The sequence below is a fragment of the Phodopus roborovskii genome, unplaced genomic scaffold, assembly GCF_943737965.1.
Source record: "Phodopus roborovskii unplaced genomic scaffold, PHOROB, whole genome shotgun sequence".
NCBI lineage: Eukaryota > Metazoa > Chordata > Mammalia > Rodentia > Cricetidae > Phodopus > Phodopus roborovskii.
Genome location: NW_026125215.1, coordinates 28,629 through 42,311, shown reverse-complemented (window position 1 = coordinate 42,311; position 13,683 = coordinate 28,629). Strand labels below are relative to the sequence as shown.

Below are 13,683 nucleotides of genomic sequence, written 5' to 3'. Positions count from 1 at the left end.
CATGTTTCAGTTTCTGGGCAGAATCACAGGGTGTTGGAGTAACATGATTCAAATGAAGGATTTTCAGAAATCACAGGTTGTGCCTAAATGTGAGACAACTAGCAGACCTTCTGCCCAGCCATTATTACTTTTAGAATTGTTTGAGTGCTCAAGCTGCATGCCATAGCCAGAGAGCCCATCGAGAATCCAAGGGAAGCTCAGCAAAGGATGCAAGAGTTATCCAAGTTGGGACCTACTTCAGTCACAGACTGGGTGTTCTTCTTGACCAGGCCTGTACTGACCACCACACCACTCTCAGAAATGGCTCTGTGGAAGAGGTTCTTGGCCAGGGGAGACAACACCTAGCAGGAGAGAGGAGAGGAGACTTTATGTGCAAAAGATGGTGTCATGGTTAACATCAAAATGAACATGGATCCAGAATCACCCACAGATAAACCTTTAAACAAAGCTGTGAGGGAATTTCTATATCAGATTAATTGAAGTTGGAAGCTGCATCACAATGGCAGCATTAATCTTGTGATCTGTAACTAGCACCTGCCCATCATCTGGGCCCCTGTTTACATGAGAATGCTGTCTCACAGGGTCATCAGTCCAAGCCAAAGACAAGAGAGAAAAACAAATTAGAGTCCCAGATGACTGGCCAAAGGCCTTGCCTCAGTCTGCATCTCAAACATACTTTGTCATGGTATTGTGCAAGTTTTTGTGGATGAATTTTGTTTTACTTGGAAAGATACCACACTTGTTTGACTCCCCCATGTTAAAAGACAAAGTTTTGAAGATCTTAGGCCTTCAGTGAGCTGAGCATTAGCATTCAGTTCTGTTCTGCATCCTCACTATGGATTCCATGTGACCAGTCACTTCAGTTGTTGCTGTGGTGACTTCCCTGCCATGATAACCTGCATCCTGAAACTCCACATCAAAGAGACTCTTCTTTAAACTGCCTTTGTTGGGCCATTGTCATAGAAAGGAGAAAAGTGGCTAATACTATGAATCATGAGACACTTACTTTTCAGGGTTCCCTCTACCTTCCCATCTATCTCTGCTGTGAACTTGATAACCCTCATGTTCCGTGAATATAACTGCTTCTCCCCTATCCTAGCATAATTTCCAGGAAGCTCTTTGTTTTGACATTCCCCAAGAGCATCTCATCAAGATGTGGCTTGAGTTCAGAGGTAGAAACTGGATGGTATAGAAATACCCTAGAAGAATCTATAGGGACAAATCTATACTATAGAAAAGGCAATACCGATAAAATACCTAACCATACAAACTGTCTGTTTCTCTGTTGCTTGGAATTATCCTAAGACTAAAGATCATGGAAGCCTGTGAAAATTTGCCAGAAAGCTCATGTATTTTTCTAGTAGTAAAAAGTGGATTAGTTCAAGGTATCACTATCATAAGATTCAATATTTAGAACTCATCCATTTTTTTTTTATTTTTTACATTCCAATTCCAGTTCCCCCTCCCTTCTCTCCTCCCACTCCCCTTCTTCCTCACCACCTCCCATCTGCTCCTTGGAGAGGTTAAGGCCTCCCCTAGGAAGTCTACTAAATCTTTCCCATCATCTCGTTGAGTCAGGACCAAAGCACCTCTCCACTCCACATGCCTGTGTCTAGGCTGAGCAAGGTATCTCTCCATATAGAATGGGCACCACTAGGTCGTGTGATTCCATCAGACACCAATCAGAATGGCTAAGATAAAAACCACCGATGGCAGCTTATGCTGGAGAGGATGCGGAGAAAGGAGGACACTCCTCCATTGCTGGTGTGAGTGCAAACTTGTGCAGCCACTGTGGAAATCAGTATGATGATTTCTCAGAAAATCTCAAGACCCTACAATACCACTGTTGGGCAAACACTGAGAGGAGGCACATTCATTTACACCACTTGGACCTTTTGATGGTAGATGTCATTCTGCAAATATGTTTCTCTTTTTGGTTAATGAATAAAGCACTGTTTGGCCAATGAGGAAGAATGATAACTGGGACTAGGAGAGAAGGAGCATTTCTGGGAAGTGTAGACAGAGTAGCAGTCATCATGTGATCCCGAGAAGAGAGGACATGATTTAAGCATTCTCCAGTAAGATAAGATCATGTAGAAATACTTAGACTAATAGAAATGGGTTAATAATTAAGACAGAGCTAGGCAATAAGAAGCCAACAGTATTATAATTAATGTAAGTCTCTGTTTGCGGGATCAGGCTGGCAGGAAAGAATGCTTATAATAACATTTGGTCAATTATTATTTGCAATAGCCAGATCTTGGAAACAACCTAGATGCCACTCATCCAGAATGGATAAAGGAAAAATGGTACATTTACACAGTGGAGTACTACTCAGCAGTAAGAAGCAATGACATCCTAAAATTTGCAGGAAAATGGACAGAAATAGAAAAAAAAAACATCCTGAGTGAGGTAATCCAAATTAAGACTCATTCTTACAATGCAATAATATGTGTTATAGGAATGTGGTAATGGGGAAGACACTTACTATTAAGGAATATATTTATGTTATGTTATATAAGAGAAAAAACAAAAGATTATAGATGGAGGATACAAGGATGCATGCATGATCAGTAGATAAAAAGAATGATACATATCATGCATATATAATTATACACACACACATATACATACATACATACATATATAATTTTAGGAAAAACTGAAAAAATAAATGTGACAATAACCAAGTGACTATCCCTGGGTATGTTGTTCAGAATGATTTTATTCTTCATTGGGCACTTTATATATATTTTTCCATTTACTTAAATATTCTTGCTTTGAGTATTCAAGTATAAAGCCAGTATTGGTTCCATCACTGAATCTCTGCTCATCTTTGTGGAAGCTAAGGTTTCTTATAGCTCCCAGGACATCTTATAGTTTCCCCCACTGTTCCCTGCTCAATTTTATGCACCAGCAAGACTCCTCACACATTCAGTGTATGCCTTTGACCCACATCTTCTTCCCTAGTCTTCCCCCTGAATCTTCCACCCCCTTCACTTTCTCACATCCCTAAGATAGCCTGTCCCTTGCCTTCTTAACCTCAGGGGAAGCCCAGTCTTATCTTTGGTGTTGAATTTCCTTAATATGTAGTTGTGTCTTCAACCCAGACAAGGACCCTTGGTCCAACTCATTGATCCTCTCTTCCTATTTGTAGTCTGTACCTATCACTGCATCCAGGGACTTGTAGAATGAGACCTAATGCTAAAATTTTGAGATAATAGGAAGCTGTCAACCAAATGAGAAGAGAAGTTGGAGATTTTTCATGACCCTGAACCAAAAAAAATTGAATGGTAAGATTATTAGTAAAAGAAAGTTAATTGTGTCTGGAGCTGGCCACCATCTGATGCAACAAAAAGAGTCAACCTGAACACAGGTATTGGATACAAAGGTGGTGGTGTGTTTGACTGGCTGTTTTACAACAGGTCTCTTCTACAGCCATATCAAACCTCAGCAAGAGGTCTGGAGCCAAGAATACTTACAAGAACAGAGACACTTGCACCTCCTGCTGACTCTCCAAAGATGGTCACAGAACCTGGGTTCCCTCCAAAGTTAGCAATGTTATCCTGGACCCAGTGTAGTGCAGCCACCTGGTCCAAGTGACCCCAGTTCCCAGGGCAGTGTTCATCACCTGTGCTGCAAGATGACAGAGTATAATAGGCATAAAGATGCCACAACTAGTTCCTAAGGAACTCAAGGTGGCCTTAGAAGGTTCAGGAGCTTTTCAGAATCATGTTTGAAGCTGCATTTCAACATGGGGAAATTTACCTGCCTATCATCCCTACAGCATTGCTCTATACTCAGCATTGGGGCTCTATTCCCATCTTCTAGCAACTATGTGCTGCACTGAGGATCCATGGGTTCTGGTTTCTGCAGTGGAAGTTAGAACCAACAGTGAAGGAATCTGGAAAAATGAGGCCAAGTGCAAGGTGATTATGTCATTGAGTGTTACCCCAAGAGGGATCTCTGTGGTACTCATAGGACCTTGTTTAGTTGCTTGGGGCTGTTTTGTTACAAAAGAAAAAAAAAGCAAGCCTGTCTCCTATCACTCACTTCCTCCCTTGTCTTGAGATCTCCTCTGCCTGTAAAAGTCTGATTTCTATTCTTCTAGTATGTTACTTCCCAGGCAAGGGCTCTCACTAGTGTTCTTCACCCAAAATTGATTCTGAGTCTGAAAACTATTTTAAATAAATCTGTGTTCTCATATCTATCTGGTCTCAGATATTTGTTTTATTAGGAGAGAAAAAAAAGCCAAAGCAAAGACTAGCAGAGAGGAAAATCTAGTACCTTACCTAAGCAATCCGAAAATACCCAGGCGATACTGAATCATTACCACCACCACGTTTTCATGGGCAGAGAGAGCCAGTCCATCATAAGTTGATGCCCCACCTACCATCAATCCACCTCCATGGATCCACACCATCACCTGGAAAATAATACAGCCACACAAGCAATACATTAAAGACTTGGAAAAACTGCCAGTTTCACCTGAATTGGTAGCCTGAATCTAGACTGTGACCCCAGGTCATCTCTCAAACAGCACCAGTTTCAGGGATTGCTGCAAATGGCTGACTCTCTTATTTCCGACTCTCCAAGATTAAGTGCAGGATGACACTCAATATGCTCTACATTTCTTCTCATCTCTTGCATCCTTCTAAGACATAGAATTGAGGTTTTCCTAGTATCTGTAAAGACTCAAGCCCACAATCACATCATTTCACAATAAGACCTGTAAGGCAACTGAACATGAATAAGGCACAGACATTGTATTTCAACCCAATTTCATCCCAGTTAACTTGCCAGTGGTGAATTAAACCTCTCAATGGTAATGACTGTCTGGGGAGATCCCCACTCTGCTGATGCTTCCCCTTCGTACTGTGCCTCTTCTGCAACCCCAAATCCAACCATTATGTTAAGCCCAATTCTCATCCACTTCATTCAAGAAGCCTTTTGTCATTTGGCTAACATTACTTCAGAATCTACAGTGTACCAGGCACTCTGATGAATCTTGAGAAGAAGGGATGCAATTATTCATATTCTTTCATTTAAATGGCATTTGATCAGGGATCAAATGAGGGTGTGTAAAAATAATATTGTGATAATACTATTAATTAAAGAGAAAATCCCATGGGTAATGAATCCAGAATGGATCTATGCACCATAAATCACCTCTTCTAAGGCAAGGGTTAATATTCTGACTGACAGATAAGGAATGGAGGAGAAAGTTTTTCTGCTAGAAAACTACAGCAAACAAGAGAAGGAGTATGGGCTTGATCTTGATGCTGTTTCTCAGCACCCATATGATGAACTTCCCAAACCCTGCTGCCCATGACCACAGTGCAGTGAGCCAGGTGTTGGGTCAGGAGGGAGACCCTCCTGCAGGTCTGACTAGTGTGTCAGCATGGTTGTATGCACTCAGGCAGAGCTGTGATGCAGCTTACGAATCGCAGAGCTTTCACATAACAATTCCCATGAAAGGAAACAGGCTGAGGTTAAGAAAAGTTTCTGCATTCTAGTTCGACTCAGTGTTTATGTATGGGTGTTTGCTCCTGTTTTCAACAGGCATTAGTTGAGGACTCCATGGAGAAGTTAGTTGTTGATCTCACTCTCCGGGAAGGGCATTTATGATAGCCTTTCCACGGGAGCTGAGATTGTTAGTTGGGAGCAGTCTTGTAGTTCCCTCGACCTTTCTTTGTGTTCAACTTTATCTTCAAACCAATATTGGCTCCCTCTTTTATGTTCTCTCTCTCTCTCTCTCTCTCTCTCTCTCTCTCTCTCTCTCTCTCTCTCTCTCTCTCTCTCTCTCTCTCTATTTTCCATTCCTAACCAGGCTCAATCCTCCTGGTCACACATGCCTTCCTCTCCTCCCCCTCTCATTTTCTCCTACTTCTCTCTCCATTAGCTGTCCTCCCCCACTTTACCTGAGGTCTGGGGGACTTGTCCCTTCCTAGTTCTGTGAGGGACTTTATATGAATCTCTTAGAATACAACTTGTATCCTAGTTCCTCTGGTGATGTGAATTATAGGCTGGTGATCATTTGCTCTAGTTCTAAAATCCATATATGAGTGAGTACATACTGTGTTTCTCTTTTTGTGACTGGGTTACCTCATTCAGGATGGTTTCTTCAAGTGCCATCCACTTGCCAGAAGCAGATGGAGAGGACAAGACCATGCGGTAGAAGTACATAGAGACAGCTTACCTGAACAAGGAGGAGCTAAGGGCCACTAGACTGATAGCTGGGAAGCCAACAGGGGACTGACTCGGACCCCCCCTGAATATGGGTCTCAGCCAGAAGGTCTGAGCAGTCTAAGAGACCTCAGACAGTGGACCCAGGATGTATCCCTGGTGCACAAAAGGACTTTGCAAACATATCCCCCATGGAGGGATAACTGCCTTATTCTAGAGATAGGAGAGAAGCCCTAGTCCCTACTTCATAGGACCTGTCAGATCTACATGACCCCAACTGGATGGCATTCCCCTACATATGGTATTGTGGTGGGGGTTGGGAGGGGAGGGTGTTTAGAGTGCATGGGAGAGGGCAGAGAGGGCAAAAGGGAGGGAAGGAGGGAGGGAAGGCTGGAGGGGAGGGAGGGAGGGGGAACTGGGATAGACATGTAAAATAATAAATTAAAAAAAAATGCTTTGACTCCAAAATTTAAGTTGAAGAACAAGTTACTGGGGAAAAGTATTTCTATTTTTGTTTCCACAGAAAATGAAAAGACGTGGATTCCTTCCAGACTAATGTGGTTTGATCACACCAGACCGCCTGAAACAGAGTACAAGCTGATCCTACATTCCAAACAGCTGGACAAAACAGCCCTACAGACTACAGCTAGGATATCTGAATCTTCTTCGAATCCCCCAAGACAGCGCCCCTTACCAGCAGGAAGTAGTTTGGAAAGAACGACGCCCAAATTCCCAAATATTGTGTATAAATGTTTGTTTTCATTTAATTGGACTTTGTTATATAAAATTAAATAAAAATAAATAAATAAATAAATAAATAAAAAGAAAAGTTTCTGCTCTCTCATCCATTCAAACGAAGATCCAGGATTTATACTCAGACCTCGTGGCTCTACAACCTGTGTCCACACCTAGCAGGTCTGCTGTTATCCTGATCACAAGTCCCCATTTCCTCCCACAGGACCCCTGCAAACTCCAAGAGATATAGAATCCTGGATGTCTAAGAGTGAAGGCTGAATCCGAGGTGGTGGGCAATGATGTCTTGAAAAGGTTATAATGTGTCTGTGTAGAGCACTTGAAATGGTCCTTGAAAGTATAGCAGAGTGGGAATGGCTTAAAGGTTTCCTTTCTCTGACCCCAAGTTTGACTGCTTTAGGCACCTGAAACTCTTGGTCCTGGTGGTCTTGAGGAAAACCACCAAAGATATTTCTGCTTGGCCTATTAAGGTTCTACCATTCCCTGTCCCAACTATTGCTCTTGGTTTCCTGTTAAAGAGTCTCAAAGGTTCAAGGCTTAGTGGAACTCACAGCAATTATACTGAACTCTCCCAGGAACAGAGATGCAAGTTCTCCTAGTACAAAAAGCCATTCCAGACTCAGACCAGCCATGGGTATCTATTGCTATCCCCACTTTTTAGATGAGGAATTGCAGGCACATGAAAGATCATATTATGCAGGTAGTCCCCAACAATTTGGGTCCCTTTGCAATGGGACCACAGGAAATGGCTGCTTGCCAGGATGCTCACTCTTTAGATGATATAAAGAATGGGGGTCACTGAGACTTTCCCCTTATTCCTCTGTGACTGCTAGTATAGGTTACACCTGATCTTAGCATATGAATATACAATCACCTCCCTTATTTTGGGGTTTCATGCATAGAGCTTCTAGAAAAATTTGTTGGGTGCTGACCTGTTACAACCCAGGGACTATCTTTTCCAGGAAACTCAACCCAGCCCTGTGACCTGTCCCTGGCAGTCCGCCCCACACTTGTACTGTGTTTCCATGTGAAATGCTGACTCACTTGGCCATCTGACTGTGCCAAAGGCAGCTAGAAATGGAAATGATCTACAGTAAAATCCCAGGGTGCTGTCTACAGGCAGGAAACATGTTTATGAGATTGTCCCAGCATCCCCCCTCCCTACTCCATGGGACAGTGCAAATTTTCATCTGGCAATGGAAGTTGTCACAGGTGACCTGAGAATAAAGCCATCAAACATTTCCAGCTCCATATAAGAGCATGCATATGAAAACCAGGAGATTAAGTCTTGGAAGCATCCCTTTCATGTACTCCCCTCCCCAACAGGATCTCAGTTTCTCTTACCTGCATCATGGTGGGCTGTTCACTTTTCCCAGCTGTAACTATTTTGTAAATCATGACTTAACTCTTATGGGTAAAATACTCTCCTAACTAAAATAGCCATTCTTTTCCTTTTGTCAGCTGTAGAATGATCTCTACCAATGTCTGACACTGTTGGAATCATACACAAGTGAAAACTTGAATGAAGCTCTTGTTCCTGAGTAACTCCCTGCCTATGTGCCCTTGCTCCATGCTGCCTTCATCCCCTTCTAATCATAGGGAAAATCTTCATGCTTAGAATGAAAGTATGGACCAATAGTTCAGGCACTTACTGGCAATCGGCTGCTTTTTGTCAAGTCGGCAGGGGTGTATATATTCAGGTAGAGACAGTCTTCAGAAAACTGTAGAGGAATGCTCTCTTTTCTGTTGGTGAAGAGCTCTGAGAGCACCTGTCCTCCAACTGCATCCTGGGAACACCTGAGAGGGGAAAGGACATCTAAGAGTCTACCAGGTAGACTGAGCATGCCATGTGGGCCTGACCCATAGGTAAGAGACTAGAAAAGAAGTTTCTGTTGCTTTACTGGAGTCATCACCATGGGCGAGAGGTGGCAACCATGGTAATCTGGGGTCTCTCAGTTCTATAATCTATAAAGGGAGATGCACTTTGTACCTCTTCTTTTTCCTGGACAAAGGAGAAAGGTGAACTGACCTAGAAGATGTTGCTTTCTAGGGTGTCTGGACAAACTTTGTCCTTTTGGGCTTTGTACAGTGGTCTGTTGTTGGCCTGGTCCTGTACCAGGTTAACATACTGTAGTTGTCTGAAGACGTCCACCAGCCAAGACAGGTGACTACACTGACAGGCAGGTGGAAGCAGGGGAGGGCATCTTTGTGGGAGAACCCCAGGAGAACTGAATTCTAGTCTTGTCTCAGACATGATGTGCTGGGTGGTCTATGCTGAATTCATTCCCTGATCTGGCCCAAGCTTCTTGATCTAGGTGGGGTGAGTAAAGTCTCTAAAGTTCTTTCTGTCTAGCCCAGTGACCTCCTATTGCAACAATCACTATTAGCTTCTAGACAAAGGGTCTTAAAAGTACAATATAGCATGGTTTCGATAACAATTATTGACTCATCACAGAATATCAGGAACTGATTCAAGTTTTCCTTGTGTTCAAAACCAGTTAAGAGTCAGTTCAGTCTCAGGCATCTATAATTACTACTTTTAAAAATATGTTTTATTGTTATTTTTGTCAATATTCCTAAATATTACTGTTTACAAGTGAAGAATTGGAGGCACAGAGAGTATTTCAGCTGTTCCCCGGACACAAAGTCACAATATCATGTTAGGTAGTACTTATACTTTCAAGCCAATAGTCAGGAACATCCTGGATCCCTTTGCAATGAGAAGAATGGATGTCACTATCCCTATTGTGCAGAGCTGGGGTTGTGCATGTCACACAGATGGCAGAAGTAGAGCAGCAGGGATGCCCACATCTCCACCCTGGATAATATTTATTCCCTGCATCATTGAGAGTAAGTGCCTTGTACTCATAAAAATATAAATTCAAATGTCAAAAGACAGGAATTCAAGTTCACTAATGTTTAGAAAAAAGGCACCAAGATTCTATTTATTATTGTTATGATCTCAGTTTGTTTAGCTAATGCACACAAGAAAAATTTACCAAGTAAGCCATGGCATGGGTACAGAACCAGGGATGGAGGTTTCCATGGGTGAATTGCACAGAGTCTAGATGTTTCTGGAGACAAATGTACTCAAAATTCATGCTATTTGACTCAGGAATATTTATGATTGTGTGCAATGGTGTAGCTAACAAGAATCCATCAAACTTTTATTCATAGTCAAGAAAACCGAAGTACTTTAATGAAGCCAGATAGAAGACGGGAGTAGATAAATAATACTTTAGTACCCAGTTAAGCATAGCTAATGAACACTCAGCTGATATGTATATGTACATATACATATACATATACATATACATATACATATACATATACATATACATATACATATACATATACATATATATGGTCTGTAAGGATACTGAAGCTTATGGATGTATCAGGCTGTCACCCCAACTCTGCATTTGTGATTTCTGTTTATAGCAGGACATAAACACAGACAAAAGACTGGAAAGCATGATCTCAACTGCTAGCAGAATTCTGAGTTGTTAAATTGTATATGATTTTCACTTTCCTTCACTTCTGGGTATCTCTCAAATTTTTTATACTATTTACATCTTATTTTGCAAACATAATAAATAAACACAGCAAATATTATTTATAGAAGAAAAGCATGGAATGGTAAGAAGGAAGGAGTAGTGGGATTCTGGAAATACTCAAGGAACCTGGATGGGGACACAAATATTGTCTGACCTGATATGTAGGTGTTTGATGTACTCTGAGGTGGTTGTGAGGCCATCTGGAATTCTTGGGCTTTTTCACTCAGTTGCAAAAGTTATGTGACACACTTTTGGGAGTTGCTTAGCTTTTGAGTAGGTAGAAAGGTAGACCTGGGTGTGAGAATGTGCAGTCACATTCACTGTTCTCTTCAATCACAAGCCCATACTCACCCCACTCCTAAGTAATGCCAAGGTTCAAATTAGGAGAATGAGCCATCTTATTTCTACTCTCCAAAGCATTTAGCATAGTCTAATATGTTATGTACTTGGTGTACTAATCCACAGGCTTGTCATTTTCTCTTTATACCAATAGGATGAAAGCTGTGAAGGTATGGATAGTTTTCCTCCTAATGGTCTCTGAAAACCCAGAACATTCCTGGTTCATCACAGTTTCTCAATACTATGTGACAAATAAAGGGCTTGGGAAACTGCAAGATACTTGGTAACTAGACTGTAATTGAGGACCCTCAGAGTTTTTACAGGTACCAGTAATTCTTATTAACCCAGCTAATGAGCAGAGTGCTTTAAATTCACACTTGATTACCCTGAAATAGACATCCAAACTGAAATGGGCCCTGCCCCAGTGGCTTACATAGGGGGGTAGGAAGTGGTATTCTTCACGAAGTTCCAGGGCTCTGGAGGCTGTGGTGGAGCAAACCTCAGGGAACCAAGAGGAGGCTTGGCAAAGGGGACTCCCAGGAAGATGGCCACAGGCTGTATGAATCCTTCTAAGCTCACATATTTCCCCAGGACTTTTCCATGAACAGTGTCCACCACGGGAGGTGAGGATGGGTGTCCTGTTGAATAAGAAACATGAGGATCCATCAGAGTGGAGAGACAAGACTTGGATTCATGGTTGGTTTTGTCACTTTTGAGCTTGTGTTATTGAATCATTCAAGGTCTCATTTCCTTTTTACGTGATACTATGATACTGACAATTTTTTTTTTTTTGTCTAAGAGTGCCAGCTGAAAAGCAAACTGATTGAAGGCTTAAAACTATCCGGTCTAAGCCACTATAGAAAGAGGGTTAAGGCACTGTTCTGTGCTCAGCCTGTATACATCTTCACCTACTTTGTTCAGGAAAAAAATTGAGAAGAAACCACCCATTGTTTGTAATCCAAAAGAACTTACCCCAAACTGTGCAGGTAGCGAGAGAAGCCCAGAGCAGAGCACACAGCCACATGCTGAAGAGCCAGAGCTCTGGAGATATGGAGGTGCCTGCTGCTCAAATACAAAGAATTGTTCCCTCATCTCTGCTGTAGCCAGGTCTTCAGACCAGCTAGCACAATTACATAATCCCTCCCTCCTCCAAAGAGCTTCCTGGGTGTGTGTTAGGATCTCCAAGCCACTCCCACTAAGAGTTTACCTTTCTGTATCTGAAATATACTCCTGGACTCTGACATTACAGATAGCCAGAAACTCATCCAACAACTTCTTATGTAACACTCCCACTTCAGTGCACCTTGAACTTCCCAGGGCAGTTACCAGCAAGCAGATGTCTGTCGGCAGTGGGAAGCTCTGGCTTAGGATTCTCAGTAGAGACTTGAGAATTTAGGGGAGTTCACTTCCTCAGAGTTGCTTAGCTGGGGAATTAGCACAATCCCAGCTACTTTGGACTGCTATTTCCTAGAAGTTATGCTCTCAAATGTGGAAGCTATTTACTCTCACTCTCAAGGAAGAGCCAGTTTCCAGGGGATAGGAGACCATGACAGCAGAAGAAGCATGGCAACAAGTGGAAGGTAGGATGGTTGGGATTGCTGAGAACTCACATCCTGGAATGCAAGCTGCAAGCAGAGGAATGATGAGAGTCTTTAAGCTCTGAAAACCTCCTAAATATCTTCAGATAGCACCACTAACTGGGAACCAAGCCTTCAAAACCTGAGATTATAGGGAATGTTGTTCATGAAAATCACTACAATATTCTTACACCAAATAAACACCACAGACCACAATCTTTTGCTCTAATCATCCATCCATGCATTTATTTGTGGACTCTTTCTTTCTTTGAGATTCTATTTATTATCATTTTATGTGCAAGAACGCTTGCCTGCATGTATGTCTCTGCACCATCTGCAAGTAATGCACACAGGGCCAGTAGGGGGCACCAGAACACCTGGCAATGGAGTTAAAACTTGAGAATCAACACATGGATCCTGCAAATAGAACATGTATCCTCTAATGCTGAGCCAACTCTCCAGCCATCATCTATGAATTCTTTACAATTTCTGAAATGCTGGTAATCACTGTAGGGAAAAAAGGCCAGCCAAAGAAACACATCCTCAGCACAGCCAATGAAACACACTTTAGCCCCGCAACCATAACCAAAGAAACACACCCTGACCCTGAAACTAGTGCTGAAGAAACACACTTTGTCCCTAACATCAGAACCAGTGAAAGAAATATACCCTGGCCCTAAAATTAGAGACAAAAGGCTAAAAAAAAAAAAGACTAATGTATGAAAGAAACACATCATTTTGGCCCTGAAACCAGAGCCAAATCTGACTCAAAACCTGTGCAGAAAACTAACTAATCCCTGAGTAGGAGATTTAACCACGCTGAGCTCAGGGATTGAAACCTGACCAATCCCCACCCTGGAAATCTCCCTGGAGAAATCCCATTCCCTAAGAATCCCTATGTAAACCCCATGTCTGTTCAGCTTGTGGCTGTTGGGCAGCATGGCCAATCTCTGCCACCCAGGCAGAGGGCAACCACTCTCCTGGATTCATCTCTCCCAATTAATCCCTTGAATGAGGTTTAGGTGAGACCTTTCACCAGAGCAGAGATGACCCTGGGCAGAGCAGAGCAGGGCTGTAACACTTTAGCTGAGGAAGCCTCCTCTGGCAAAGCAGAGTTGTTACACTCCACTCTCCCAGGGACTAGAGCAGAACTGTAACAACTTTGCCTGGGGGAAGCGCTCTCCTACCCAAACAGAGCAGATACACTGGGAAAGCCTTTCCCTGAAGCAGGGATGTAAGCTGCTAAGCTTACTCTGGCCTATGGTATTCCT

The 13,683-nt window shown here is 42.5% G+C and overlaps 1 protein-coding gene across 1 annotated transcript in view; it reads right to left on the bottom strand.

Annotated features, from left to right (window-relative positions):
- Positions 1–11,874, bottom strand: part of LOC127227007 (carboxylesterase 1C-like) — a 29,465-nt gene extending 17,591 nt beyond the window's left edge. Inside the window, exons 1-6 of the mRNA XM_051191229.1 lie at positions 11,808–11,874; positions 11,269–11,473; positions 8,592–8,736; positions 4,293–4,426; positions 3,483–3,636; positions 237–341 (exon numbers count right to left, since the gene is read on the bottom strand). Of these exons, the coding sequence (XP_051047186.1) occupies positions 237–341; positions 3,483–3,636; positions 4,293–4,426; positions 8,592–8,736; positions 11,269–11,473; positions 11,808–11,859 (795 nt within the window). The 5' untranslated portion in view covers positions 11,860–11,874. The remainder of the gene's footprint in view (positions 1–236; positions 342–3,482; positions 3,637–4,292; positions 4,427–8,591; positions 8,737–11,268; positions 11,474–11,807) is intronic.
- Positions 11,875–13,683: the final 1,809 nt, after the last annotated feature.